Source organism: Haliotis rufescens, unplaced genomic scaffold, assembly GCF_023055435.1.
Source record: "Haliotis rufescens isolate VD_foot unplaced genomic scaffold, xgHalRufe1.0.p SCAF_50, whole genome shotgun sequence".
NCBI lineage: Eukaryota > Metazoa > Mollusca > Gastropoda > Lepetellida > Haliotidae > Haliotis > Haliotis rufescens.
The window spans coordinates 2,739,265-2,766,074 of NW_025964224.1; the positions used below are offsets into that span (position 1 = coordinate 2,739,265).

Below are 26,810 nucleotides of genomic sequence, written 5' to 3' on the forward strand. Positions count from 1 at the left end.
ATGTGTGTGTGTGACTCAGAGACAAATATGTGTGTGTGACTCAGAGACAAATGTGGGTGTGTGTGACTCAGAGACAAATATGTGTGTGTGTGACTCAGAGACAAATATGTGTGTGTGTGACTCAGAGACAAGTGTGTGTGTGTGTGTGTGTGTGTGTGTGTGTGTGTGAGTGAGTGAGTGTGTGTGTGTGTGTGTGTGTGTGTGTGTGTGTGTGTGTGTGTGTGTGTGTGTGTGTGTGTGTGTGTGTGTGTGTGTGTGTGTGTGTGTGTGTGTGTGACTGACTCAGAGTAAAATGTGTGTGTGCCTTGGTGTGTGTGCATGTATGCGTTACAAGCAAACCTCGAATGTTTGTTCATTATAAAATGGCACATCCCTATACAATGATACATAGTTTCCACATTCACAAACTGTCTCAGCTTGACTCTCTGATCACATTTGGTAGTAATTTTTTATAAATGATCATTTATCCAAACTTGTGCTTAAAACTTCTTCATTTGGGGGTAATGCATATTCCTCCCATAATGTCCTGGATAAACACTTGTGTCAGTTCAAGATCTGTCACGTCAGTGTCACTTCACCCCTAGTAGTGTACATGAAATGATTGTTAACGCCCATAATCCTCCACAGTCATGTCTGTGAGTGTTGAGACTGGTAGAGACTTGCGAGAGTCCAAGAGAAGCTGTGGTGGGGGAAGCCCATAATCCTCCACTGTCATGTCTGTGAGTGTTGAGACTGGTAGAGACTTGCGAGAGTCCGGGAGAAGCTGTGGAGGGGGAAGCCCAGTGTCATGTCTGTGAGTGTTGAGACTGGTAGAGACTTGCGAGAGTCCGGGAGAAGCTGTGGAGGGGGAAGCCCAGTGTAATGTCTGTGAGTGTTGAGACTGGTAGAGACTTGCGAGAGTCCGGGAGAAGCTGTGGAGGGGGAAGCCCAGTGTCATGTCTGTGAGTGTTGAGACTGGTAGAGACTTGCGAGAGTCCGGGAGAAGCTGTGGAGGGGGAAGTTCAGTGTCATGTCTGTGAGTGTTGAGACTGATAGAGACTTGCGAGAGTCCGGGAGAAGCTGTGGAGGGGGAAGCCCAGTGTCATGTCTGTGAGTGTTGAGACTGGTAGAGACTTGTGAGAGTCCGGGAAAAGCTGTGGAGGGGGAAGCCCAGTGTCATGTCTGTGAGTGTTGAGACTGGTAGAGACTTGTGAGAGTCCGGGAGAAGCTGTGGAGGGGGAAGCCCAGTGTCATGTCTGTGAGTGTTGAGACTGGTAGAGACTTGCGAGAGTCCGGGAGAAGCTGTGGAGGGGGAAGCCCAGTGTCATGTCTGTGAGTGTTGAGACTGATAGAGACTTGCGAGAGTCCGGGAGAAGCTGTGGAGGGGGAAGCCCAGTGTCATGTCTGTGAGTGTTGAGACTGGTAGAGACTTGTGAGAGTCCGGGAAAAGCTGTGGAGGGGGAAGCCCAGTGTCATGTCTGTGAGTGTTGAGACTGGTAGAGACTTGTGAGAGTCCGGGAGAAGCTGTGGAGGGGGAAGCCCAGTGTCATGTCTGTGAGTGTTGAGACTGGTAGAGACTTGTGAGAGTCCGGGAGAAGCTGTGGAGGGGGAAGCCCAGTGTCATGTCTGTGAGTGTTGAGACTGGTAGAGACTTGCGAGAGTCCGGGAGAAGCTGTGGAGGGGGAAGCCCATGACATTGAAGTAGTCTCCCCTGATGCCCTTCACCAATGTTCCTCCAATAGCCTGGATCCCATACCCTCCGGCCTTGTCCCTGAAAATACATATTCCATAGAGGACTGAACAAGGTGTGGTGAGGCCCCTGTCAACCATATTTTAGTGTCATGGCATGTCAGCATAACATGGGTTAAAATGGCAGGTCAAGACAGACTTCCACGATCACAGTTTGATGCCGACAGACCAGGGATAAGAGCTAATCTGGGATTCAAACCCATGATTAGCAGATCCTGGCACTACCAAGGGATGCAACTCAGCAGATGGAACCGCAGCACCATATAAAACCAGGCCTATACTGCCAGATATTTAATCAAATAACATTACAGCCTGGTGTAGTTTATTACATGCAGGCCCTGTACAGAAGATGAGTCATATGTATTAATGGAAAGTCTTGCATGTCTGAGTTAACTCGTCTACTTTCGGATAAATTTAGAATTTTATTTCATCCTGCAGGGGGGCGGTCGGGTAGCCAAGTGGTTAAAGCGTTCGCTCGTCACGCCGGAGACCCGGATTGGATTCCCGACATGGGTACAATGTGTGAAGCCCATTTCTGGTGTCCCCCGCCGTGATATTGCTGGAATATTGCTAAAAGCGGCGTAAAACCTACTCACTCACTCACTCATCCTGCTGGACCTCTGGATAATTCCAACAATAATATTTGAAAAAGCATCATAAGTTATGATTCACATCAACAATGATTGAGACACTATTCCTCACTTATATCTTTATCTTACAGACAAAGAGAGAGATAAAGAGAGAGAGACTGTAAGAAAACATCACAAACGTCAAATTCTGCAAAGCGAAGCAACTAGTACGACGACTAGTAGTACAACCAGAAGTCAAAACACGCTTTTGATACATATTGTGACAGTTTAAAAACAGCATTAAAAACTAAATATGCGGACTTTTGGAAATTATTGAGAGGAAAAACCCTTTGTTTTGATAACATAAAACCATCTGACTTTGTAAATCATTTAAAGATTGTGTTTAACAATAACTTCCCTTGTCTGACACTACTATTGAAGATAATATTGATATAAATAGTGAACTTGATATAGACATAACTCACAGTGAAATAGTTGATGCTATAAACGATATGAAATAAAGTAAATACCCTGGTTATAATGGAATACCGATAGAATTTTTTTTAAATGCCCCTCCCAATGTATTGAAATGTTTCTTTCACTATTTAATCTCATTTTAAATACTGGTGTTTATCCTAAAGCCTGGTTACTAGGTGTAATTATACCTCTATACAAAAAAGGCAGTAGCAACAACTCTTCTGATTATAGACCCATCTCTTTACTTGAGTGTTCAGGGAAAATATTTGCTAAGATAATGTGTAAACATTTAAACGATTGGGCAATCAAGTTAGTTTTTAAGTACTTGAGCAGGCTGGGTTTAGAAAAGGATTTAGAACATCTGATAATGTGTAAGTTATCAATGCTTTGATTGAAAAATACCTATTGTTACATAAAAGTAGATTCTATTGTGCGTTCAAAGATCTTAAGTCAGCGTTCGATTCAGTGTGTAGGACAGGTTTATTTTACAAACTTTGAATAGGTAATGTCAATGCTAAAATATTTAGAATACTTAAAAATATGTATGGAAATGTTAAATCTTCTATATTTGTCAATGGTGGCTACACAGACTTTTCCCCTTGCCAGCCAGGTGTACGACAGGGATGTGAGTTATCTCCCTTTCTGTTTTCATTCTTTGTAAATGATATTGTTGATTTTCTTATTTCAAATGGGCAACGTGATATCCAATTAGGAATGATTTAACTTTTTATTCTAATCTTTGCAGATGATATGGTCTTTGTGGGTTTCAAGAATTGAGGACGTCAAATCATTCTTCAACTTCATCATTTATTCTAATTCTTAGTTTCATATTCTAACAGTTTCTTGTTCTAGTTGAAGGGTGCCGTTGCCACGAAATACTAAGGTAGCGCTGTCGGCTTGATTGACTGCAAAATAATGCAGAAACGTCTATGAATATACTAATATTTAGACGCAAATATGAAAATAAACGGCCACTTTAATAATGTCTTACTTCTCGGTTACTGAAGTTTTGTATTTAATTGCATAATTACCGTTTTATAACCTCCACGGTCCTCCGCTCACAGCACAGTCTCTTGCACATAGCGATACCAACAACAACATAAAAGTTACTTCCCTTTACAACTTAAATGAAGACCGCTTAAATATAAAATTAATCCAAACAATTGATCAGAATCCAACAGTCTTATTCAACAGTACAGTCGTGGGGTTGCAAAGACATCTCGAAAAATGAAGATTTATTGTCATAAATGGAAATTGTCTATTAATATAAGAAAAAGTAAAGTTATTGTCTTTAGACGTAGTGGGCGTCTTCGAAGATATGAAAAGTTTCGGTTTGGCACTGACATTACAGAAATTGTTCCTACTTATAAATATTTAGGTGTTCAGCAACACTTCGCAATAACTAGCGCAGATAGCTCTGTGCTTCAGGTCAATAGTTAACTATCAGTGCTAATTACTGTAAAGTGTTGGCTTCCCTTGTTAAGTTTCCACTATGCTCTCTGCCTCATAGCATCCATTCACCTGATGAAGGAGTAAGCATATACTCCAAAACGTTGTGTTCCTAAAGAAGTTGACATCCATAATCCTCTTCCTTATTTGTTTATGTTGGATAACCAACAATTTGATGAAGAACTACACAGGCATGACGCTTGCCGACAGGACAAAGTCGGCCCTGCCCACTACTGTTATTGATCTATTGACCCTGAAGATTACTGCAATAAATAGGGGCATCAATTTACTTGAAAACTACATTTACCAATTTATTGGTTGAACTAAGGGCTGAAAGAACTGTAACAAATCAGGTGAGGTGTAATGTGGTTTAACGTTGCGTCCAAGATTATTGCACTAAAATAGCGATGTGCATGCACATGTGTGTGGTTGCTTGTACTAGTCCGGACTAATGCTGATTTATAGTGCAAGCCCGCTGAGACACTATGCCGCAGTTTAACATGAATATACCACTCAGACACAGTATACTGACTCCGAGCGAGCCGACCAGTCCTTGTTTTACACCCTTAATGCCAAGCGCCAGACAGAGTAATAACAAGTACCATCTTTTAACATCTTTTGGTATGACACGGCCGGGGATCGAACCCCGGACCTTCTGCTCTCTGGGCAGACGCTCTACCACTAGACCACAGAGGAGTTGTCAACAAATCAAGTTCCACAATAGTAAAGTAATAGTAATAGTTAAGTATTAATATGGCTGACACAGTGTTTAAAATACCAACCTGCCCAACAGTCTGAGATAGGTTATTATGCTGTCGGACTGTAAGTTTTGAAAAGTTGCACACCTAATGGTCAGGAGCTACCAGGTTGACAATCCACCAGTTTATGGTTATTTTCTGAGAACTACCACTAAACAGAACTATTCTTATGTTTACCCTTTTGTTACTTTTGTTGGTTACTCTAGAAAATTCTGGCTTAGCAACATTCTGTTTGTTGTGGTAACACTGGCTGACATGTCAACTCACATTGGTTCTCCGGTGTCGATGTACATCTTGACAACCTCCTCGGTCAGGTCGGTCATCATCACATCGGTGGCTTCATGGAATAGGTTCAGTCGGAACTTGCCATCCTCCGTTACTTCGCCACTTGTAATTACTGGAACAAAACAAACAACTTTCTCGAGCTCTTCATCTGAAGAGGGCTGTACTTAACATCACATCAGCATCAGCTTGACAAATGAACTATCAATGGTCTAAAGAGATTTGTTTGTTTGTTTGTTGCTTAATGCAGCACTCATCAATATTCCAGGTATATGACGGCAATCTGTAAATAAAAGAGTCTGAACCAGACAATCCAGTGATTGACTTCATGAGCATCGATCTACGCAATTGGGATGCATCAACCAAGTCAGCGAGCCTGACCACCCAATCCCGTTAGTCGCCTCTTACAAAAAACATACTCACCATTTACGGCAAACATGGGCTGCTGAAGACCTATTCTTACCCGGATCATCACAGGTTGGTCTAAAAAGAATTTGGATTATGCATCCATGGCAAAAGCACATGCTAGTCCCAGGTCAAATGTTTCGGGGGTCAAGGAATGTGGAATTAAAAAAGCTGCAAACAATGGCTGAATTATGAGTGAGTGAGTGAGTTTGGTTTTACGCCGGGTCTTCGGCGTGACGAGCGAACGCTTTAACCACTAGGCTACCTGACCGCCCCGGCTGAATTATGAAACATTCACAGACTGAATATTCTAAATTCCTTAAGGACAGAGAATAGATTAATTTATTGCAGCCTCACGTTGAAGAACTTTGAACCTTGATTATCACCTTTCATGAGGCAAACATTATGCCGAGTCACCACTGCGCTGGAGAGTGCCTGACGATGTTGGAATATCTAAGGCTAGCTGCAGAACATTATGCCGAGTCACCACTGCGCTGGAGAGTGCCTGACGATGTTGGAATATCTAAGGCTAGCTGCAGAACATTATGCCGAGTCACCACTGCGCTGGAGAGTGCCTGACGATGTTGGAATATCTAAGGCTAGCTGCAGAACATTATGCCAAGTCACCACTGCGCTGGAGAGTGCCTGACAATGTTGGAATATCTAAGGCTAGCTGCAGAACATTATGCCGAGTCACCACTGCGCTGGAGAGTGCCTGACGATGTTGGAATATCTAAGGCTAGCTGCAGAACATTATGCCGAGTCACCACTGCGCTGGAGAGTGCCTGACGATGTTGGAATATCTAAGGCTAGCTGCAGAACATTATGCCGAGTCACCACTGCGCTGGAGAGTGCCTGACGATGTTGGAATATCTAAGGCTAGCTGCAGAACATTATGCCGAGTCACCACTGCGCTGGAGAGTGCCTGACGATGTTGGAATATCTAAGGCTAGCTGCAGAACATTATGCCGAGTCACCACTGCGCTGGAGAGTGCCTGACAATGTTGGAATATCTAAGGCTAGCTGCAGAACATTATGCCGAGTCACCACTGCGCTGGAGAGTGCCTGACGATGTTGGAATATCTGAGGCTAGCTGCAGAACATTATGCCGAGTCACCACTGCGCTGGAGAGTGCCTGACGATGTTGGAATATCTAAGGCTAGCTGCAGAACATTATGCCGAGTCACCACTGCGCTGGAGAGTGCCTGACGATGTTGGAATATCTAAGGCTAGCTGCAGAACATTATGCCGAGTCACCACTGCGCTGGAGAGTGCCTGACGATGTTGGAATATCTAAGGCTAGCTGCAGAACATTATGCCGAGTCACCACTGCGCTGGAGAGTGCCTGACGATGTTGGAATATCTAAGGCTAGCTGCAGAACATTATGCCAAGTCACCACTGCGCTGGAGAGTGCCTGACAATGTTGGAATATCTAAGGCTAGCTGCAGAACATTATGCCGAGTCACCACTGCGCTGGAGAGTGCCTGACGATGTTGGAATATCTAAGGCTAGCTGCAGAACATTATGCCGAGTCACCACTGCGCTGGAGAGTGCCTGACGATGTTGGAATATCTAAGGCTAGCTGCAGAACATTATGCCGAGTCACCACTGCGCTGGAGAGTGCCTGACGATGTTGGAATATCTAAGGCTAGCTGCAGAACATTATGCCGAGTCACCACTGCGCTGGAGAGTGCCTGACGATGTTGGAATATCTAAGGCTAGCTGCAGAACATTATGCCGAGTCACCACTGCGCTGGAGAGTGCCTGACAATGTTGGAATATCTAAGGCTAGCTGCAGAACATTATGCCGAGTCACCACTGCGCTGGAGAGTGCCTGACGATGTTGGAATATCTGAGGCTAGCTGCAGAACATTATGCCGAGTCACCACTGCGCTGGAGAGTGCCTGACGATGTTGGAATATCTAAGGCTAGCTGCAGAACATTATGCCGAGTCACCACTGCGCTGGAGAGTGCCTGACAATGTTGGAATATCTAAGGCTAGCTGCAGAACATTATGCCGAGTCACCACTGCGCTGGAGAGTGCCTGACGATGTTGGAATATCTAAGGCTAGCTGCAGAACATTATGCTGAGTCACCACTGCGCTGGAGAGTGCCTGACGATGTTGGAATATCTAAGGCTAGCTGCAGAACATTTGGACAAGGGGATGCAACTCTGCACAACTAATTGTGTCCCTTCTCTGCTTCAGGTCAATGGGAGACCTGTCCCCTCATTGATACAACACTGATAGAAACACAGCCTGGTAAACTACAGACAACGTAGGTCAAAAAATTAATGATGCTGGTGGCCTAAAAGTTCTCAGCCTAATTACAAAGAATGTATACTGTACAATTCCCAGTGTGCATGCATCAAGTGTAATACTTGCCATGCTTACAGGCTGCACTTGATCCAGCTACAAAACCAGGCATCAAGGTCTTCAGCAACCCATGCTTGCTGTAAGAGGTGACTATGCTTGCTGGAAGAGGTGACTATATGCTTGCTGTAAGAGGTGACTATACTTGCTGGAAGAGGTTACTATGCTTGCTGGAAGAGGTGACTATATGCTTGCTGTAAGAGGTGACTATGCTTGCTGGAAGAGGTGACTATATGCTTGCTGTAAGAGGTGACTATGCTTGCTGGAAGAGGTTACTATGCTTGCTGGAAGAGGTGACTATGCTTGCTGGAAGAGGTGACTATGCTTGCTGTAAGAGGTGACTATGCTTATCGTAAGAGGTGACTATGCTTGCTGGAAGAGGTGACTATGCTTGCTGTAAGAGGTGACTATGCTTTCTGTAAGAGGTGACTATGCTTGCTGTAAGAGGTGACTATGCTTGTCGTAAGAGGTGACTATGCTTGCTGTAAGAGGTGACTATGCTTGCTGTAAGAGGTGACTATGCTTGCTGTAAGAGGTGACTATGCTTGCTGGAAGAGGTGACTATGCTTGCTGTAAGCGGTGACTATGCTTGCTGGAAGAGGTGACTATGCTTGTCGTAAGAGGTGACCAACGGGATCAGGTGGTCAGGCTTGCTGACTTGATTGATGCATGTCCCAATACCATAGATCGATGTTAATTAGGGCTGGGACGAGTCTAAATTTACTACCCGACCCCCGATTACCCGACCCTACCCGGGTACCCACTGTAGGTCTCAAGAGTTGGGAACACGTCTAATTGGGAATAGTTTAACCTTAGCCCTGGCAAAAACTGTTAAGATACATGTATGAAACCAGAGACCATATAATTGATATATGGTCTCTTATGAAACGATCACATCATGCGTACAATGAAATTGACTGAAGCTTTATCTTTACTCAAACATATACAAGTCAAAAGGAATGAGTGCATCGTCAGAAAAAAAGAGAACATTAGCGACTTGTAGTGAAACCACTGAACCATAGTGAGTTTTTGTCATTAAGCAATATATCACGTGACTAACCATGGGTCCAGGTAGTACTGTGGGTACCCGGGTTCTACTCAGGACCCACCCGACCCGAGTACCCGGGTTACCCGTCCCAGCCCTAATGTTAATGATATCAATCACTAGATGTCTGGTCTAGAATTGATTATTTACAGACCACCGTCATCTAGCTGGAATATTGCTGAGTGCAGCATTAAACAAACAAAACAAACCATGCCGACATAATGTCAATGATACTCCTGATAAGATACTGTTAAGAGGTTGGGAGAAAAACTCATGTGGGAAAGCAAGAACCGCAAAGATAATCCAAGATCGGGAAACCCTGCAACTGCCCACAACAAATCCTACTGGTGGAGTGCCTCCTGTAAGGTCAGATCATCAATGACCAATATTATGTTAAACTGCTGAGGCAACTGTGTGAGAATATCAAGGCTAAACATCGTGAAAGACCCACTAGGACAATGTACCTGTGAACAAGTCTGTTATCTCCAATGGCTGCAATGCATGAGTGAGGCTTTGAACTCAGTGAGCATTCTCTGTATGAACCATATTTGGCACCATCATATCTCTGCCTCTTCCCCAACTTGAAGTGAGGTGAAATTGGGTTTAACGTCACGTCCAAGATTATTGCACTTATATAGCGACGTGCATGTACGTGTGTGTGTTTGTTTGGCTGCTTGTACTAGTCCAGACTGATGCTGATTTATAATGCTAGTTCACTGAGATACCATGCCGCAGTTTAACAGGTTAACAAGTACCATCTTTTAACGTTTTTTGGTATGACGCGGCCAGGGATCGAACCCCCGAACTTCCGCTCTCCGTGCGGACGCTCTACCACTAGACCACGGAGGCAGTCTCCCAAACTTGAAGAAAGACCTGTGTGAAATGTGTTATGCAAATGATGACATCATTTCTGCTGTGGACTTTTTACACCCCGAGGACGAATCCTTCTACTCCAGTGGGATCCATGTACTCCAGCATAGATTGGCAGCCATGTGTGGGCCTTGGAGGGGATTATGGTAAATACCAATTTGCAACCAACTCCATCACTGCAGTCCATCATTGTTAGGCTGGAACTGTTCTGCCAACCCTGGTAAACTTAGTCCTACCTCTCCCTGAGTACACAGCAGTACTGATAAGCAGTGTTCGAAATACCTGCCTGCCCGACCATCCGAGACGGGTTGATTTCAACTCGGGCTGCCAGATTTTCAAATCCCCCTGCCCGACGGTCGGGTTATATTTCATATTTGAAAATATTCAAAATATTTCCCGATGATAAGCATTAATTCACATGTAAAGATGAATGATAAAATGTAACCAAAAAGAAACCCCATTAGCTTATCCTAAGAAACATATGATTATAGTGGGCAGGCAGGTTTTGGTCAGGGCTGGCAAGTATTTCAGCTAGCCAGTCCTGTGGTCTGGCTGAAATTTTTGGGAGTTTCATACCCTGTGATAAGTCCACTTTACCTGAAGACTGTAAAGGTGAAACGAGAGCAATTCCAGTGTAGACCGTGTGACTTCGCCCACTGAACCTGACACAAGGAATAACAACACAGACTTTTGTATGGTCAAACACTTTGCAAAGCAATACAAAAACAAGTTATCGAACAGAAAGTTACATTAGGCTTAAAAGAATAAAAGAATTGTTTCTCCGACAATGACTTTTGAAAATAAAATGCGGGCTGGGTGTGTGTTTTTAGGTGGCTTGTACAAACTAGTATGTAAGCAAATAACAAAAAAAGAAGTAATGTACCATCAACCTGAGAAAGAGCCTCCCTACATAAACAAGCATACTAACTCCTATTGCCGCCATGACCATAACACGAGATGTGCAGTAAAGCAGTGAGCATGTAAAGTGAAGTAACTGTGTGCTATATTGGAGTGCATTTTTTTTTTTCAGCATTAGGATTTTTTTCATTTTTTTTTTTAAATGGAAATAAAAATGAAACGTGCGGCAGACTTTATGATGATGCTGGCGGTGCCCGAGAACCAAGACTACTATTTTTTTTAGCCTTAATTGGATTTTTGGATTTATTAATTGGAAGGCTGTAATTGGAAGGCCGCTAAAAAATTACATTTAAGATGCAAACTGATTTTTTTCAATCTGTTTTGCATTTCATTTTCGTTGCTTGTCATCCCAGTCAGACAGATTAAGAAAGTTCACTCTCAACACACTACCCAGTTAACATGTTGATGGCATCATCTCGACTTTTCGGCTTTTCATAGATTGTGTTGTCCATGGCAACAACGGTGTCAGCCCCAATCACCAGGTCTGGAACAATCTGTAGAAAGACACCACAGAAATTAATAACAAACTTTAACGACTATTTGTATTATAAGGCAAACACATCAGGGGTCATGTGGACAAAATGGCTGCAGAGTAGACAGTGTATGGACAGGTGACCACTTCAGGTTGGTTGGTTTGTTGTTTAACGCCGCACTCAGCAATATTCCAGCCATATTACGGCGGTCTGTAAATAATCGAGTCTGGACCAGACAATCCAGTACTATCATGAGCATCGATCCACGCAATTGGGATCGATGACATGCATCAACCAAGTCAGCGTGTCTGACCACCAGATTCCGTTAGTCGCCTCTTACGACCAGCATAGTCGCCTTTTTCGGCAAGCATGGGTTGCTGAAGACCTATTCTATCCCCGATCTTAACAGGTCGCTCTTACAGTGTATTAATACTTCACACACTATGTCTATACATATCTTTCTTTTGGCAGTGGGTGGCGCTATGATCAATTCGTTCAAGACACATGTTATATTTGGGAAAACACTTTCTGAGTAAATTACAGATTCCAATACTTTTGGGGGGTTAAGTCCCATCCGGAATTCGAACACCAGACATCCACAGTAAGGCACCTAATCGCCAGTACACAAGGTCAGCAATCTAACCCACACTGAGGCTTCCACAAAATGAAAGTCCGACAACTGGAAGTCTATACACATGGAAATTAGTTAAGCAACACCCGTATATTCTCAGATTGAGCAACTTTATGGACCTGGTGCATGAAATGTGTAAAAGATTTCCATAGCAAATAAATTATTTAGTGAAAAGAAAGGGTTGAGGAGGAACATAGCCAAGATTACCATGAAATAATTTGGTTTTTTTTGGAGAATTTGGAAAATCACTTAATTTCATCCAAAACATTACGAATGTCACTTTTGTTGCACAGACTTAACTGTCAGTACCATGCACACTTCTGGTTCACGGAATTGAAGACTAATGTCCTGCAAGTCGAAATATTGACTTTCAATCAGTATCTTGTGTAACCTCCCTGAACCCGAACAACTGCTTCAAGACGCCTCCTCATTGGTTGGATCAATCTCTGGATTTGATTCTGAGGAATTCTGTTCCATTTTAGGCCGTCGTGTTCGACAAAGAGACCCACCTGTCCATACACTCAATGAATTGACTGCTGCTTTGCATGAGAAATGGGACAGAATTTCTCAGAGTCAAATCCAGAGATTGATCCAAAGAATGAGGAGGCATCTTGAAGCAGTTGTTCGGGTTAACTAGTTCATTAAAGTTGCCCGGTCTGAGAATATACGGGTGTTGCTTAACTAATTTCCATGTGTATAGATCACATACATTGTGTACCCCTCTGATAAGTGTAAATTGGCACAGCTTCCATGGCCGGGAGCATGGTTTAATGCCACTTTTTAGCAATATTCCAGCAATATCATGGTGGAGGAAACTGGAAATGGACTTCACACATTGTACCCATGTCGGGAAGAGTGAGCAAGCAGTCAAAACCATCAGGTGCTGAGATCATATCTTGCTAGTGACCAGGGCCTCGTTCCTCAAAGCGATCTTAGCGCTACAGTGATCGTAAGTCTATGTTAAAGCTTTGGACTTACGATCACCTTAGCGCTACGATTGCTTTGAGGAATCGGGCCCAGGTTGTAAGAATGATAAATGGAATGCAAACAGGTCAACTGGTCAGGGAACAAATAAAACCGCATGTGAACAGATACTAGTTCCTGGATACCTGTGGTAAATAATGATAATAACCAGACCAACAATAATAACTTTGTACCCATGTGGGATTCATACCTGGGCTTTCAGCTTGATGTGCGAACACTTTAACCAACAAGCTACCCCACCACCTCACATGTATTTGAAGGGATATGTTGAAGGGATTTAAAGATCCTAACTATACATATGTTTAAAAACGTGTGAAATTTCAACAAGATCGTAAGTTGTTCACCAATACCGTTATGATGTACTGCTGTACTTTTTTGTCATATTCAACTGCTTATTCTAAATCTTCACCTGATCACCAGCCAACTTGTTTGCAACCTCCAATGCTTTAAGTCTTGCATTCTCTTTGACATAATCACTTGGGTGTGGAAATAAACTTTTATCCAGATTCTCTTCGAACGTTGAGGGTACAGCTTCAAATTGTAACCCCTGAAAAAGAAATGTAGAAGTTCTATTTATGCAATAGAAATTGTAAAATTCATAGAATATAGATTTCTGCCCCAAGAATATACACCTTAATCAGCCAGTATAGGATATTATTATCTGAGGACCTTTAGAATACAGCAGCACAACTCATGAGGACGATCTCTGCCATAGGTCAGTTGTCACTAAGACAAGCAATCAGTTTCTATGAAAATTTGTCACTGAGAGGAGCTAATACACACTTGATGACCTCAGCAACTCTACTGAAAGGCTGACGTCACAAGGCATTGTTTCACCTGTGTTTTGCAACAAATTTTCACAAATTATGTCATAGGGTATTGTGACATGTTTGTAAACTATATATTGTGGTGCTGATTCTCTCTGAGGTTTGCCATTATCACTATTATCAGCAGCAGGGAGACGTATCAGTCATCTACCATATACAGCTCCATACCAAAGATCTACCATATCAATCATAATAGATTATGATTATAAAGTATTGTTAATAACTATAATGAAGATAAATAGCATAAAACATAGCCACTTTAGAAATCAGTATTAGGCTAGTAAAACTAGCCCCAAAATTACTGTTTACAGCTGCCTATGTTTCGAACGTATATGCTTGTTTGGAAAATAGTTCATTTATGTCAATCATTGTGCTGTTTTCTCCAAATTAGCTTGGCTATGACTTTGTTGTTGTTAAATAGATAGACCGATACAAACAAACTGGAAATAATAGATTCCTCTGAAATCGTGACCAAAAGGACAAATATCTTTCGTCGCTCATGAAAGTACGCTTCATTGACATGACTATATGTTACAATATTCTGTAAGATTTGCATCCTCCGAGGGGATCCTGATGCGAGAATAATTCTTTGAACGTTCAAAACGTGCATAATCGGTTGTAACATCGTGACGCTGCCACTTCTAGCAGCCGACAGGGAGCACATGCAACTTCCGTTAATTTCAGTTCTCGTTTGGTATCATGTGATGTTCACTTCCGGTTAATGATTTTCTAAGTTGTATACCTTGTAGAGTGTTAATGTTACAAGAGTTGATATTTGTACTTCAAATCTGTTTAATATTTCATGTATTCGAGATTGTTAGGGGTCGTTGCATTGACCCAGAACAGTCCACATGAAGTGCCAACTGACGTGAAAAAACGAGACGTCTGCTCTTCTTTACAAAATGGCGGTTGGTCAAGTTCGTTGTAACTTGTGACCTATCACTTGCGGTAACTGTACTGATAAAAATATGGGCATTGTCCCAGCTCATAATGCACATGCACTTACAAAGAACATATATGGTTCAATTCCTATATTTATGAAATGTTTTCCGATGACTTGGATTTTAATGTGTTGTCAGCTGGCTATCACGTCTGACAGACGAACTGTTACAGTGACACATATATCGGTCATGACCTCCCTTACTTAGTATTTCGAAACAGCTTCGTTTATGTTGGTATTTTTTATAATTTTTTTATGTAACACCTGCATTTTGTGAAAGAATTGTTGGCGAAGAATGAACTTTCCCGCCCCCTTTTTTTCATTTTACACTTATTCTCAATTATTGTCCACGATATCCAGGCAGTCAGCCACAAATTAAAAATGAAATTATGTACATTGACGTTTAGAACATTAACATGTAATCCTTATCGTGTGTTGATATACTGGAATATATTTACCCACCTGATCAATGATAACACAAATATGTTACATGTTGTGTTGACTTTTCAACGTAAGCCAAGACATTTGCTAACTCTGTAACTTGTGAGGCAACAATGCAGTTTACCGGGCACAGTCCAAGCTCTACCATCCACTCAATTACCGTGCTATAGTGCCACCGCCGTCTAGCTATACCGTTACCGTGCCTCACACTCCGGTGACTCTTGCTTCACAATCCAACACCCATTTTAGGTCTTAGGGAAACTTACATGTCTTTACCATCCAACACCCGTTTTTGGTCTTAGGGAAACTTACACGTCTTTACCATCCAACACCCTTTTTGGTCCTTAGGGTCAGCTTGCTTTGGACAAGGGTTAGCCATAAATTCTTACCTTTTCAAGTGTAAATCCGGTTAATCCGATTGGTCGGTCATGTTGACATAAACAATGGCGGGTGTGGTTTCAAGAAAAGGTGAATGGGAGAGCGGACCGTGACATCACACGCATGCACAATTCATTGTTTACTGAATTACGCATGCTTGTTAATGGGGTGCTAATGACTCGTTAAACAAGCACTGATTACATGTGTTAGCGCTCTTGGTCCAGTGGTAGAGCATCAGCTTTTTTAATTCATGCATTCATTAGCCAAGCGCGTTCGAGCCCCCCCAGCACTAAGTGGATCTGAAAAAGTGGGCCCAGTAAAGTGCACTACTCCTACTTGTGAAGTATAAGAAAGAATCTGTCTTTCAGGTTTAATTCATCACTTCTGGTGTCAGTCTGAGTAATCGCCTTCACTGACATCAAGAAGAGAAAACAGGAACAATCATGAGCAAGTTTGACTATATGTATCGACGTCTCCTCCTCACCAAGTTCTTCACAAAAGGTTGGGGGAAACCGGAAAATCTCAAAAGGTTTGTTGAAATCAATGTCAGACAATGTACTAAGCCCCTCTTGCCTGTCCAAGGCTCAAGGGTCCCATCGGCCATTTGAGGTTGATTGGCAAGTAATTGGCAATCAATGAGGACGATAAATATTCTATTACTAAACATGCAACAAAATCAGCTTCCTTTGGACCCTGGGTCCAAATTGGCCCAAGCAACCTCTGCTAGCTGTAAGAAGTGACCAAATGGATCAGGTGGTCAGACTCGTACCCCGACGATGTGGATCATTGCTCCCAATATCGATCACTGGATTGTCTTGTCCAGTTTCAATTATTTACAGGCCACTGTGGTATTGCTGGAATAAAGCTGGATGCGACATCGATTGAAGGACAAACGAACCTTTCTCTGGTTTTTGGCATATTTGTGCTGTGATAAGTTAAATTCATGAATAACTGCAGGATTGAATTTCAGTGATGATTTGGTCAGTTTGTCAGATGATTTGTGAGTTTTCATGTTCATGTTTAAGTATGTTTTGGTCAATTGAATTTTTTCAGTGTAACCATACTCTACCATGTTTACAAATAGCAAAGGTAGGAAATTGATGACAGCAGGGTCAACATGATTGGCCATATCAAACCAGTCATGGACAAGTGTTTAAAGTGAAATAGACCCGTAAAGATCCGGGGTAGAATAGATACTCAGTAACCCATGCATGCCTTACAAGGCGACCATGCTTGTCGTAAGAGGCGACTAATGGGATTGGGTGGTCTGGCTCGCTGACTTGGTTGATGCATGTCATCGATCCCAATTGCGATGCTCATGATGTCAATCACTGGATTGTCTGGTCCAGACTCAATTATTTACAGACCGTCGTCATATAGCTAGGATATTGCTGAGTGCGGCGTAAAACAACAAACAAACAAACTAATGTGAAATTACTAAAATGTTGAAGAAAACAATGTCTATCCCTGCTGTCCTTGCTTACAGCTATTTGATATGAAATATGTAAGCAATCAATGGCTAATGAAGTATTGTTGAATATGTTATATTAATATAAACAGTGATAAACATAAATTCCGACATATCAAGTATTTAGTTACGTTAATAAAGTCTGTTCCTTTGACAACAAGAAATGTTCATCTTAAATGTTAGTAAATTGTTTGAATTTATTTTTCAGATTGTTTGAGTTCAGAAAAATCATATCAAATCGGGAAACATGCAAGCACCTTGTGCCAAACGACTACCCAGTTCATATTACTAAGGTTGGTATTGCTGAATTCCAACAGTCTCAGTATTAATGGTAGGGTTCTGTGATTGTAAGGATCTGATCCACAATTGCAGAGGATGTTAATACTTCCTTGCAGAATTAGTTATCCCTTGTGTGCAGAATTACAAGTGGTGGCTGGAAAGTTCTGAGTCTTTAATACTATGATGACTACAAAGGATGTAAGTACACCCTCAACAGTTTGCATGTATTAAGTAGAATACTTTCCATGCTTGCAAACCAAAAACACAACCAGGCAGCAACGTACAGGTCTAGGACTTTCTCTATTGATGAAAATGGGCAAAATTGGCTACCATACAGTCATCAAGTATCCCAACCCATGAAGATCAGGGTTAGAATAGGTCTTCAGCAACCAGTGCTCGTCCTAAGAGGCAACTAACACAATCAGGTGGTCAGACTTGCAGACTTGGTTGTTGCATGTCATCATATCCCAATTGCGTGGATCAATGCTCATGATATCAATGACTCGATTATTTACGGAGTGCTGTCATATAAGTGGAATAGGTGTTAAACAACAAACAAACAACTTCAAGTATCTCCACCTGAAAGGGCTATCTCCCAACAGCCCTCCATGCAAACAGGGTGTCAACTTGAGGGGATGATTCTCCTTCCTTTGCCACTATTTAAGAGGTGTGAAGTGAAGTTCAAGAATGGAAGAGAGAGCCTCAAAGATGATCCAAGATTAGGGAAACCCCTAAAGATAATGCTGATAAATTCATGATATAATCATGCATGATTGACAACTCAACAAAGATCACGTAGCCAATACAGTTGGCATCACTCACAAGAGAGTTGAGACCATTCTAGGAATGAACTGGGTATGACAATGCTTTCAGCTTGGTGGGGTCCAAAGCTTCTTATTCCTGATCAGAAATGTTCATCTTGAGAGAATTTGAAGCAGACCGAGGTGATTTGGTTTTGGTTCCTTCAGTTGACAGGTGATGGCTTCAGTTGACAGGTGATGGCTTCGGTTTTCTGGGTGATGTTCCACCAGGGCTAGGCATCTGTGCACAAGTTTGTTGTTGTCATGGCTTCAAGGCCTGACTGTTGAACCGCTCCCCAAAGTTTGAAAAACCCTGTCTGGAAATTCAATGGAAAGCACTATGATGACAGGATTGCTGCTGTGGAGAAAGTTTTGCACCATAGGAAGCCTTCTGCACCAGTGGGATCCAGACATGCCGGCATCGTTGGCAGAAGTGGTGTGCCTCGGAGGGGATTATGTTGAAAATAGCAGCAACTTACTCCATCAACACAGTCCATCATAGTTAGGCTCAAAACTTTTCAGCAACCTCTCATACAGTAAGATTTTGGCAGAAAATAGAAAGAGTGTTCGCATTGGCCCTCGAGATATTCAGAACACTACTGGCTGACACAACTAAATTACTTTTTAAGAAATAAAGTTCACTGGACCCTGATTTGTTGTGTAATAAAGTATAGTTTGCCCTGAACTGTTATCGTTACTGCATGAGGATGCTTGCGGTTGAGGTATCTGTATCTTGGCTTCAGCACAGCGATTAACTGCAAGATTGGTGATGAGGTGTTAGCCAGTGATCATTACTCACTCATCTTCCCAAGGCAAGGGAGTTAACTGACTATTAAACCCTTTCCACCCTTGCCAAACTAGGCTGGAATTGTGGCATTATGTTTTGGCTGAAAGATATTATACAAATCTTTTCATAATAACCACTGGTGGCGCAACGATCGAGCCCAGAAGTATCCAGCCTAGTTTGGTACAGGGTGGAAACTGGACTTTGACCCAAGCTTCAGATGTGCAAAAAGAAGGGTGCTTAAAAGATGGAAACTGGCAATAGGCCAGTCACTGCTGTATTACGTGGCCAAAATGTTTTTATTAATTCACAGTCAATTTTGTAAATTCTGCATCCAAATTTTGATAATTCTGCACACAATTCTGCAAGCATTTAAGCTTAGCTTTCATAAATTTAGTTGTTTTGCATCTGTTTGACTTGTGGCAGTCATATTTATGATATACTTATCCATGGCCAGAATAGCTTATTGAAGTGAATCTAGAGGTCACTTGTGTAAACATACAGACATGCACTTTCGGTAAGCAATAATATGAAAGTCAGCTTCACTTCAAAATGAAATTAAGATCTGTTTACAAAAGGCCTCTTCTAACTCCATTCAATGACTTATCTCTTTGCCTGTTGAAAACCAGCTTTGGACTCACATGATAAAATCTTCAGTGTCTTTCTCAAATTCTGAGGCAGATAAATGCAAAATTCTGCAAGAGTTCTATACAAGATGTGATTTTCTGCAAAGTAGGTATATTTCTGCATAGAGTGGGCATTTCTGCAAAATATTCTGCAATCACAGAATACCTTGGGGATTGACACATAATGTTACTTCCCCTCTTTAAATGTCCTTACAATAAAAGTGTAGCGCAGACTATTTTTCATAATTGTAAATGGGAATTTAATAATTGTTTTAAAGGCAGGTTGATATTGGTTCAAGCAGGCTAATGGGGAGATACAAAATTTCAAAATGACAAAAAAAAGAAGGATTATTGAATAAATTTGATAACTGTCAAGCAAGTCAGTTTGTGATGAATCAATGATAAGGATTTTTCCATTTAGAGCAGCATGTCCCAACGCTAGTTACATGAACCATAGCCATGTTGTTTTGTCAGTGAACTGCCTTTGAGTAGTGAGAAGGTGTGGCTGTATGTTGGCAGGACGAGGTGCAGAACGACTGCCGCGTGATGGAGGGCTACTTCCAGTCTCCCTTCACCAAGTTCCTGCCAGGGATCATGCCGGTGGAATCGGAGAAAGCCAAGTAGGTACAGTGTACAGGTGGAGCTTATGTTGGCTGGTTCATTTTTTTATGATTGATATGTCATCGATCCTTGTTGAAGTTTACAGTTAGACCATACTCACAAGATGAATGGGGGAGGTTGGGTAGCCTAGTGTTTAAAGCGTTCTCTCATCACGCTGAAGACCCGGGTTCGATTCCCGACATGGGCATAGTGTGTGAAGCCCATTTCTGGTGTCCCCTTCCGTGATATTGCTGCAATATTGCTAAAAATGGCGTAAAACCATACTCACTCACTTACAAGATGAATGATAGACAAATATTTTATTATCCCCCACCATTAAGTGGAAGGGGGATATATGAATGGGTGCTGTCCGTCTGTCCTTCTATCCATCCCTCACGTTTCATTTCCGGGAGTACACAAAAACCATGAGAGATATTTTAACCAAACGTGGCACATAGATAGGTCTCGTGGTGAACTGGTGCCTTTTGATAGTTTTTGGATTTTTTAAAAATGTTCATTTTCAAGTTTCCATGACTTAAAATGAAAATGGCAGTAGTGCTCGTTTCTTGAGCAGATCTTGAACACCGTACACTATTTCTTGCCTGGCACACCACCAGACATGTCATAGTGGTGGGGGATATGAGTATTTCATGCTTGTTTTTTTAGATTAACATTGATTTGTCATCAACTCTTTTTGAAGTTGACAGTAAGACTCACAAGATGAAATGATGCAGGAATGTTTAATTGTTGGTAAGGGAGGTGTTCCTTCTTAAGCCTATCATCTCAATGTTGCAAAGAGATTTGATCCTAACAAGCATTGTGCATCCCAAAGTCTGGTATGGCTGTGTTTCTGTGTCTATTTCAATTACAAAATACCCCCTCAACACACTCCCTGAAGGTGAAGAATCTTCATGTGAATCACCTAACATTGATGTATAAACACATGTAAACATTTGTGTCACGCGCCTACGAGGCAATAGTTTTCGGACGCCTCTCTCAATCCATATTCTAGGTAAAAAATGTTACATAAAGAGTTATCCTTCCATTGTTTTCACACTTCCTGAAAAAGGACTTATCTTCAAGACTTGTACAGGCTTCTGTTGATTAAAGGTCTAAGTACACACACAGCGTTAGAAATTGGCACTAGTCCTGTAGTCCTTGCCAAACAGCCCAATAGTAAAGGTATCATAAGGACTAGTAGAAATATGCCATTTTTAAGGGTTTTGCTATATGCTATCATTATAAGGACTAGTGGACTAAAACTGTTAGTTTCTATCCCTGACACATCTCTTCAAATTCATTATAGTAAATATCCTACATAGCCACGACCATGAGACATACAATACATTGACATTTAACTCATCAAAGAACTGCGTGAGTATTATACAGTGTCAACAGTTTGAACATATGCAGATGTAACAGCAGCGTCACGTGTATGGGGAATGACGATGGATGAATACTTGTTGGGGGCTAATCGGATTTATTCCGTCTGTTAGGGATGGGGATATGGAGATCCCACCACACTATGTCTATGGAGGATAATTCCCCCAAACATACTATAATAAGGTTGAATTAGTAATATACAATTAGAACAATCTATAATTAAACAAACATATTACATTTACTGTTTACCATGAGCATGAATTTAAGTACGTATTTAAGTACAACCATCAGTATATTATTACAACTACAAATACCATCTTTATGATACAATACACATCAAAGTATAACAATATATACATACAACTATTAGCACATAAATACATGTACCAACCTCGTCTCAGGGACGCAGGCTCATCACGTCAATGCCAACAGTATGGCTTTATATGTGCCTCTATGCCTAACTAATAATAAAATGACACAATTAAGTAACATGTATTTAAAATGCGCACAGTCTCTCTCACACTCACACTCACAGTAATAATAATAATAATATATATATATATATGCACTACACCAGTGCATATGTTTCATAGAACTATGTACATAATAATCAACTAACTCATGCAAGACTTAGTGTACTAAAATACTGTACAATATATTATCGACATTTATGGCTGTAAGCTATAAATTATTGCTAGCGATAAATGTCTTGTAGCAGATACAGCTACAAGCTATAAACTATATAAATTACTGAAAGCACCTTATAACAATATGGTCGCTAAACTAAGTACATTATATCCTAATTGGTTATTCTAGCAATCATTTAAGATCACAATACACACTTATGTATCATGACTTTGAAGAATAAGTAATATATTTACAACATTGTGTATCATGAAAATGATAAAAGTGTATTTAACAAGATTAAAACAAGATTTATGTTCACTGATGATATTTGAGCTTGTCATCAGTGGATTGTGTGGCACAGCATTGATGTTTACTGATGACATTTGAGCTTGTCATCAGTGGATTGTGTGGCACAGCATTGATGTTTACTGATGACATTTGAGCTTGTCATCAGTGGATTGTGTGTCACAGCATTGATGTTTACTGATGACATTTGAGCTTGTCATCAGTGGATTGTGTGTCACAGCATTGATGTTTACTGATGACATTTGAGCTTGTCATCAGTGGATTGTGTGGCACAGCATTGATGTTTACTGATGACATTTGAGCTTGTCATCAGTGGATTGTGTGGCACAGCATTGATGTTTACTGATGACATTTGAGCTTGTCATCAGTGGATTGTGTCACAGCATTGATGTTTACTGATGATATTTGAGCTTGTCATCAGTGGATTGTGTGGCACAGCATTGATGTTTACTGATGATATTTGAGCTTGTCATCAGTGGATTGTGTGTCACAGCATTAATGTTTACTGATGACATTTGAGCTTGTCATCAGTGGATTGTGTGGCACAGCATTGATGTTTACTGATGATATTTGAGCATGTCATCAGTGGATTGCTTCAGTCAATGGACAACTGCGATGTTTGGATAATTCAATTCATCTTTCAACCCGAACTTGACAGCTAAGGAAGTTAAAGTATATTACACAGTATGTTACATGAGACTTGGAAAGATGTTGCTTCTATTATTTTTCATTTACAGTTTTCAGATTATTTTGCCAAAGAATTGGAAACATGGCAAGTTAAAACCTGTCTGTCTTCATCTGGCTGGCACCGGAGACCATGTGAGTTTAACCTACAACAATTGGGACAGTATTAATTTGCAAGTGTGTAACAATGTTGCTATGTGTTTGAGGTAATGTAGTACCATACTCTCTCAGGTATCGTGTTGCAATCTCCAGTAGAAGAAGCTCCATGTTTGTCGTAAGAGGCGAGTCAGTGGATCAGGTGGTCTGGCTCAGTGACTTGGTTGATTACATGAAATCGTGTCCATATTGGGTGGATCAAAGGTCATGTCAATTACTGGATTGTCTGGTTCAGTTCTATTGTTTACAGACCACTGTTATACGCATGGTGTATTGTAACATTAATTTTTAAATAGACGAGCTGTGGATCCATTAATTACAATCTAGCCTTGTAATTGATGCAGGATGAGTGACTTCATGGGGATGAAAAGGTACATTTGGAAGAATAAACGTCAAGGTGCAGTTTTGTCCCAATAAAGTACATGCACAAGTCCTATGTGTCTTACTCTTAGAGCACAGCCAAGTACTCACAAACCATGTATAATACAAACATGCAGTACATCCTCAGAACAGGACTGTATGTGAGCCAAAGGACAAACATTTGTTCGTACAGGACTGTGCTCTCAAGCTGGAGACCCGTGAAGATTCCGGGGTAGAATAGGTCTTCAGCAACCCATGCTTGCTGTAAAAGGCGACTATGCTTGTCGTAAAAGGCGACTAACGGGATCAGTTGGTCAGGCTCGCTGACTTGGTTGATGCATGTCATCGATCCCAATTGCGTGGATCGATGCACATGATATTAATCACTGGACTCGATTATTTACAGACTGCCGTCATATAGCTGGAATTTTGCTGAGTGCGGCGTAAAACAACAAACCAACCAGCTTTCAAGCTGGAATATTGTTGACTGCAGCGTAAAACAACACTGGTGTTTCCACTCATGACAAAGTAATAAGCACAACCCCCTTTCTTTCTTAAATCTGGGTGCTAATGGACATTGAATCTCCAGCAAGTAGCCATGAAGTTACACGGGTTGATTGTCAGACAGGTGTCGTAGTTTGATTGCCACACTGATAGAGATGTCCATTACTGTTCTCTGACCACCTTATTGCTGGTCACCTCTGGATGTCAGCTTCCACTTCTCACTGTTCATGTCCACAGTTCTTCTGGCGGAGGAGAACCTTGATGGCGCGGCCGCTCCTGAAGGAAGCCGGCATCGCATCCATACTGCTGGAAAACCCATACTGTATCCTTGTCTGTGTTGCCAGGCAACAGATATTGCCTGATGTTCTGGAGGAAGATATCACTCATGCCCCGTGGGGATTCAGTGTTAGAATAGATCTCCAGCAAACAATTCCTGCATTTATTTTGTTTGAAGCAAATGAAAGTGATATGAGAGGTGGAATCTGATTGGTCAGTAGTGGGGAAATAGAAGGGACATAACCCGTAAGAATCACTGGTGGCGCTACGAACGAGCCAAGAAATTTCAGCATAGTTCAGCATGAGTGGAAACTGAACTTTTATAGTCAGTTAACTCCCTTGCCTCCGGAAGATGGTACTTCTACAGAAATATATTTACTTTTGCTTTTTCCCTTTTCCTGCTCATCTGGGTGATAATGTGACGTCAGCATAAGTGGTATCCCTCATTATGCAGTGTATCATATTTCCATTCCATGATTTCGTACTGAAAATGGTGAAATTAATGCATCACCAATTTCATGCAAGTGTCGACCCCTGGCCTAAAATATATCATGGAATTAATGGAAGTAGCTCTACGTTTGAATTTAGAAACTAACAAGAAAACGATAACATTAAGACTGTAGACTTATGGGGTGATAGCTGTTCGATTAAATAATGTCATCACAAACTTAACTTCAACTGTTTGACGTGATCTAACTTCCATGAAATTTGTCAAAAGCAGGAAATTCCAAATGAGATGGATCAGGTCACTGTGTTAGTGTTTAGACGTGTAAGAGCATTTCTGTGAACGTATATGAGCAGTGTTGTGTGATTTGCTGTACTGGACATTTTCACTGTGTGGGTTTGTAGTGATTGGCTTATAATTTTACGAAGATTTGACAGGTTGCTAAGCACAATGACTTAGTCATACACGGTTAAGACTGTCGTCACAGCTTGATGAACTGGTGTATACAAACTAACCACACTCCACTCTCACTTGATGAGAAGCACTAAATCTTCCACTCGATTCCATCGTTTATTGTGAGCTGTGTTATGTATGTCATTGTTTCTACCCATGTGAACCTGCAGGACAATAAACTCCAATATAGGAAGATAGAACTGTGTCACTCTATTAACATGATTTATGTGAGTGTTGATAAAAGTGGCAAAACTACAAGGCTTTCTGAGGAGTTTTTCGACTTTTATCAACAAGTGTTGATATATTTGATATCAAAAGACATGAGGGTGAGATTTTATTTATCATCCAACATATTTCTTCCAAATTTTTCAGTTTGTAGACAGTAATAAGCAGTGTCTTAAGTGTAAAAAGTACTGCTAACAGTTCATTTAAAATAGTCTTCTGATTTGATTAAATATGTCAATGGCTTGCCCATACAAGGTGGAGAGTTTGAGTGACGATAGATCTATGGTGCACTCACCTTCAGAATCGGCATGTTGAACCATGGTTGTTGATCTCAAGCTCATGAGCCAGAGAACTTTTGTGATAAGAGAAACTTTCGAAACGAGGCAGTGGTGGCGAGAAGGTCCAAGGTGTTCATCATCAACGGAAGGGAGATTTGATACCCTAGTGGTTGGTTACCATCTATAACTATAAGCATTGTCCATATTCACTCCTGACTTATCTCCCTTGAATTGTAGGGTTGTCGTATGGTGAATGTTGCCATGTGTTTTCCTTATGAAGCATCAGATGGGGAGAGGAAACCAAAGTACCAGTTGTAAGTACCCAGTTGGAACACTATGCATGTACTTGATCACAAATAGAGACAGGGTCTCACAGCTAGGTACTTGATCACAAATAGAGACAGGGTCTCACAGGTAATTGATCACAAATAAAGACAGGGTCTCACAGGTACTTGATCACAAATAGAGACAGGGTCTCACAGGTACTTGATCACAAATAGAGACAGGGTCTCACAGGTACTTGATCACAAATAGAGACAGGGTCTCATAGGTACTTGATCACAAATAGAGACAGGGTCTCACAGGTACTTGATCACAAATAGAGACAGGGTCTCACAGGTACTTGATCACAAATAGAGATAGGGTCTCATAGGTACTTGATCACAAATATAGACAGGGTCTCACATGTACTTGATCACAAATAGAGACAGGGTCTCATAGGTACTTGATCACAAATAGAGACAGGGTCTCACAGGTACTTGATCACAAATAGAGACAGGGTCTCACAGATACTTGATCACAAATAGAGACAGGGTCTCACAGATACTTGATCACAAATAGAGACAGGGTCTCACAGGTACTTGATCACAAATAAAGACAGGGTCTCACAGGTACTTGATCACAAATAGAGACAGGGTCTCATAGGTACTTGATCACAAATAAAGACAGGGTCTCACAGGTACTTGATCACAAATAGAGACAGGGTCTCATAGGTACTTGATCACAAAT

The 26,810-nt window shown here is 41.4% G+C and overlaps 2 protein-coding genes across 4 annotated transcripts in view; one reads left to right on the forward strand and one right to left on the reverse strand.

Moving 5' to 3' along the window:
* Positions 1–201: 201 nt before the first annotated feature.
* Positions 202–14,467, reverse strand: LOC124120960 (probable bifunctional dTTP/UTP pyrophosphatase/methyltransferase protein). 3 transcript variants are annotated; one of them, XM_048384689.1, is made up of 7 exons: positions 14,325–14,467; positions 13,372–13,509; positions 11,265–11,368; positions 10,554–10,618; positions 5,249–5,378; positions 1,632–1,750; positions 202–1,261 (listed from the first exon to the last, which is right to left on the reverse strand). In XM_048384689.1, the coding sequence occupies exons 1-7, from the start codon at positions 14,451–14,453 to the stop codon at positions 1,230–1,232; spliced, it is 717 nt and encodes a 238-aa protein (XP_048240646.1). In that variant the 5' UTR covers positions 14,454–14,467; the 3' UTR covers positions 202–1,229. The 3 variants fall into 3 exon arrangements, with proteins under 3 accessions (XP_048240646.1, XP_048240645.1, XP_046339846.1); XM_048384688.1 differs by having other exon boundaries at positions 202–1,557; XM_046483890.2 differs by having other exon boundaries at positions 202–1,750.
* Positions 14,468–14,519: 52 nt separating this feature from the next.
* The window catches only part of LOC124120959 (protein ABHD18-like), a 30,492-nt gene continuing 18,201 nt past the window's right edge, over positions 14,520–26,810 (forward strand). The window contains exons 1-7 of the mRNA XM_046483889.2: positions 14,520–14,737; positions 15,917–16,077; positions 17,225–17,309; positions 20,025–20,125; positions 23,159–23,240; positions 24,363–24,447; positions 26,089–26,116. Of these exons, the coding sequence (XP_046339845.2) occupies positions 15,992–16,077; positions 17,225–17,309; positions 20,025–20,125; positions 23,159–23,240; positions 24,363–24,447; positions 26,089–26,116 (467 nt within the window). The 5' untranslated portion in view covers positions 14,520–14,737; positions 15,917–15,991. The remainder of the gene's footprint in view (positions 14,738–15,916; positions 16,078–17,224; positions 17,310–20,024; positions 20,126–23,158; positions 23,241–24,362; positions 24,448–26,088; positions 26,117–26,810) is intronic.